The sequence below is a fragment of the Gossypium raimondii genome, chromosome 10, assembly GCF_025698545.1.
Source record: "Gossypium raimondii isolate GPD5lz chromosome 10, ASM2569854v1, whole genome shotgun sequence".
NCBI lineage: Eukaryota > Viridiplantae > Streptophyta > Magnoliopsida > Malvales > Malvaceae > Gossypium > Gossypium raimondii.
The window spans coordinates 4,198,512-4,200,529 of record NC_068574.1 but is presented as its reverse complement, the minus strand read 5'-3'; the positions used below and the strand labels follow the sequence as shown (position 1 = coordinate 4,200,529).

The window sequence follows — 2,018 nt, the reverse complement described above, 5'->3', positions numbered from 1 at the left end:
GTAAGGTATGGGTGTTATGCCAAAATCTAAAAATGGATCTAATTTAATGTTATTTAATTATTGCATTAATTAATTATTATTAGGAAATACTAGATCCTCACCTAACCATTATCCTCCATCCAACTAAAATTGACAAGTCTAAATAAACATGAGTTTGTGTTCTTCATTTTTCTTCTTTTTGGAAGAATTTTGTGCTCTTCTTCATCATCAAACATGAAGAAACAGTAATGTGAAATATTTGTAAAATAAATAAATATATAGAGTAAGAACATCAGATTGAAATTTTCTATGTCTTCCAAAATACAAATGAAATTGAACTGACAAAACATCTATTAATATCATCATTGGACCCCCCTACACTAAATTAAAGTAAACCCCATATCTGAATTCTGAACCTATGGTTTTTTTTTTCTTTTTCAATTTACATGAATCAAGAATATTTGCAGGACTGAAGAGTTATACAACATTTTTTTTTTTAAATCTCCAATCGATGTTCTCAGGAGAAAGAGAAGAAAGGATTAAAATGATGCATTGAGGTCAATCCTAGGCTTCTTCATAGGCAGGGAAGATGGAACAAAAGAATTGCAGCGAGGGCACCTGGGATTTGTATTTGAAGCTATGACATATAATAAGCAACCAGGGCATGCAGCTGCAAACATTCTTGGTGTTGATGAAGACGACGTTGCAGGCGGCGATGACGGTGGCGGTGGTGGTGACGATGAACGTTTCTTCATGTTTCCTCCTTTTTCGGCTCTTTCCAGGGCGTGTTTAACCTTGTCGAGGGTACAAACACTTTGGTAAGGGCTTGGGGTTGAACAAGACTGGAGCTTTAAATCGAGGGAAGTTGTTGTCATTTCATCAAACAGGTTGATTGGTGGGAAGTTCAAGTCTTGGAGCTTGGAATCTTGTAGGAAATTCGACAATGGAGTCTTGAACGATTTCCCATCTGGAGAAGCCGATCCTTTTGCTGATAATGGTGACTTTGGTGATGACGCCGATGCTGATGGTGATGATGATGATGATGAGCTGCACTTTTGTGCCTCTACTCTCCCACCCTGCATGGTTATAAACCCAAATCACAAAAAGAAAAACAAAAAAAAAAAGGATGCTTAGATCATGAACTATATACAGGGTAAAAAGATTTCAATATATAAGCAAAAACCCAGAAAAGATGTCAGATGGTTTCATAAATAATAATGATAAAGTGAAGAACATTAAAAAACTATAATAAATACTCTGTTTGTTTTAAATTCAATATAAATGGAGAAGCAAACTAATTGTGAACTGAAAACTATAGTACAGAGAGTTAAATCGACATAAATGAATTCTTGGGATTTGTTGCAGAAACAAAGCTAAAAAAGAAGAAGATAAATCTAAAATTTTTCACCTTAAATTCAAGATCTATAGCTTTGGGTGTTGTTGGTTTAGCATTTGACAAATTTCCCAGCAAATCTTTTGTAATCAAGATATCAGACTTCCCAGCATGCTGCTCTTCCATGTGACCACTCAATACCCTTACCAATGAACTGCTCACTTGTGCTGTCATTTTTCTTCAACCCAACAACAAAAGAGAGAAAGATGAACCCAAAAATTAAAAAAAAATTAAAAACAGAGGCTAAGGAAAAACGAAAGCAAATGAAGTTTTAAATAGCGTAAATAACAGTCTACTTCAAGGAAATTATGGTTCAACTGAATATCAGTAAAAAGGGTTTGGACTTATACTATGAATGTGATTTTATGAGAGATTTTTTAATATATACATAAAAAGGTCACAATCAAACATTTAAATGTAATTAAAATATTAAAAAATAACATTGATGAGGGATGACACAGACTTTTCAACAATCATGAATTAATTGGTGTTGTAGATAGAAACCAAAGAATGAAGAAAAAATTGAAGAGAAGGCATTAATGGCGGCATTAAATGCCATTTGTACTGTTTTGTTGAGGAGCTGCCCTTTGGGTGAGGGAAGGCTTTAATATTTTTACAAAGTCTAAGGCAGATTTTATAGTTTAAA

General features: G+C 33.7%; 1 protein-coding gene across 1 annotated transcript; it reads right to left on the bottom strand.

The window, feature by feature from the left end:
- Window positions 1-258: 258 nt before the first annotated feature.
- LOC105777714 (uncharacterized) lies at window positions 259-1,710 on the bottom strand. The gene is made up of 2 exons (XM_012601103.2): window positions 1,388-1,710; window positions 259-1,055 (listed from the first exon to the last, which is right to left on the bottom strand). The coding sequence occupies exons 1-2, from the start codon at window positions 1,544-1,546 to the stop codon at window positions 519-521; spliced, it is 696 nt and encodes a 231-aa protein (XP_012456557.2). The 5' UTR covers window positions 1,547-1,710; the 3' UTR covers window positions 259-518.
- Between the last annotated feature and the right edge of the window lie 308 nt (window positions 1,711-2,018).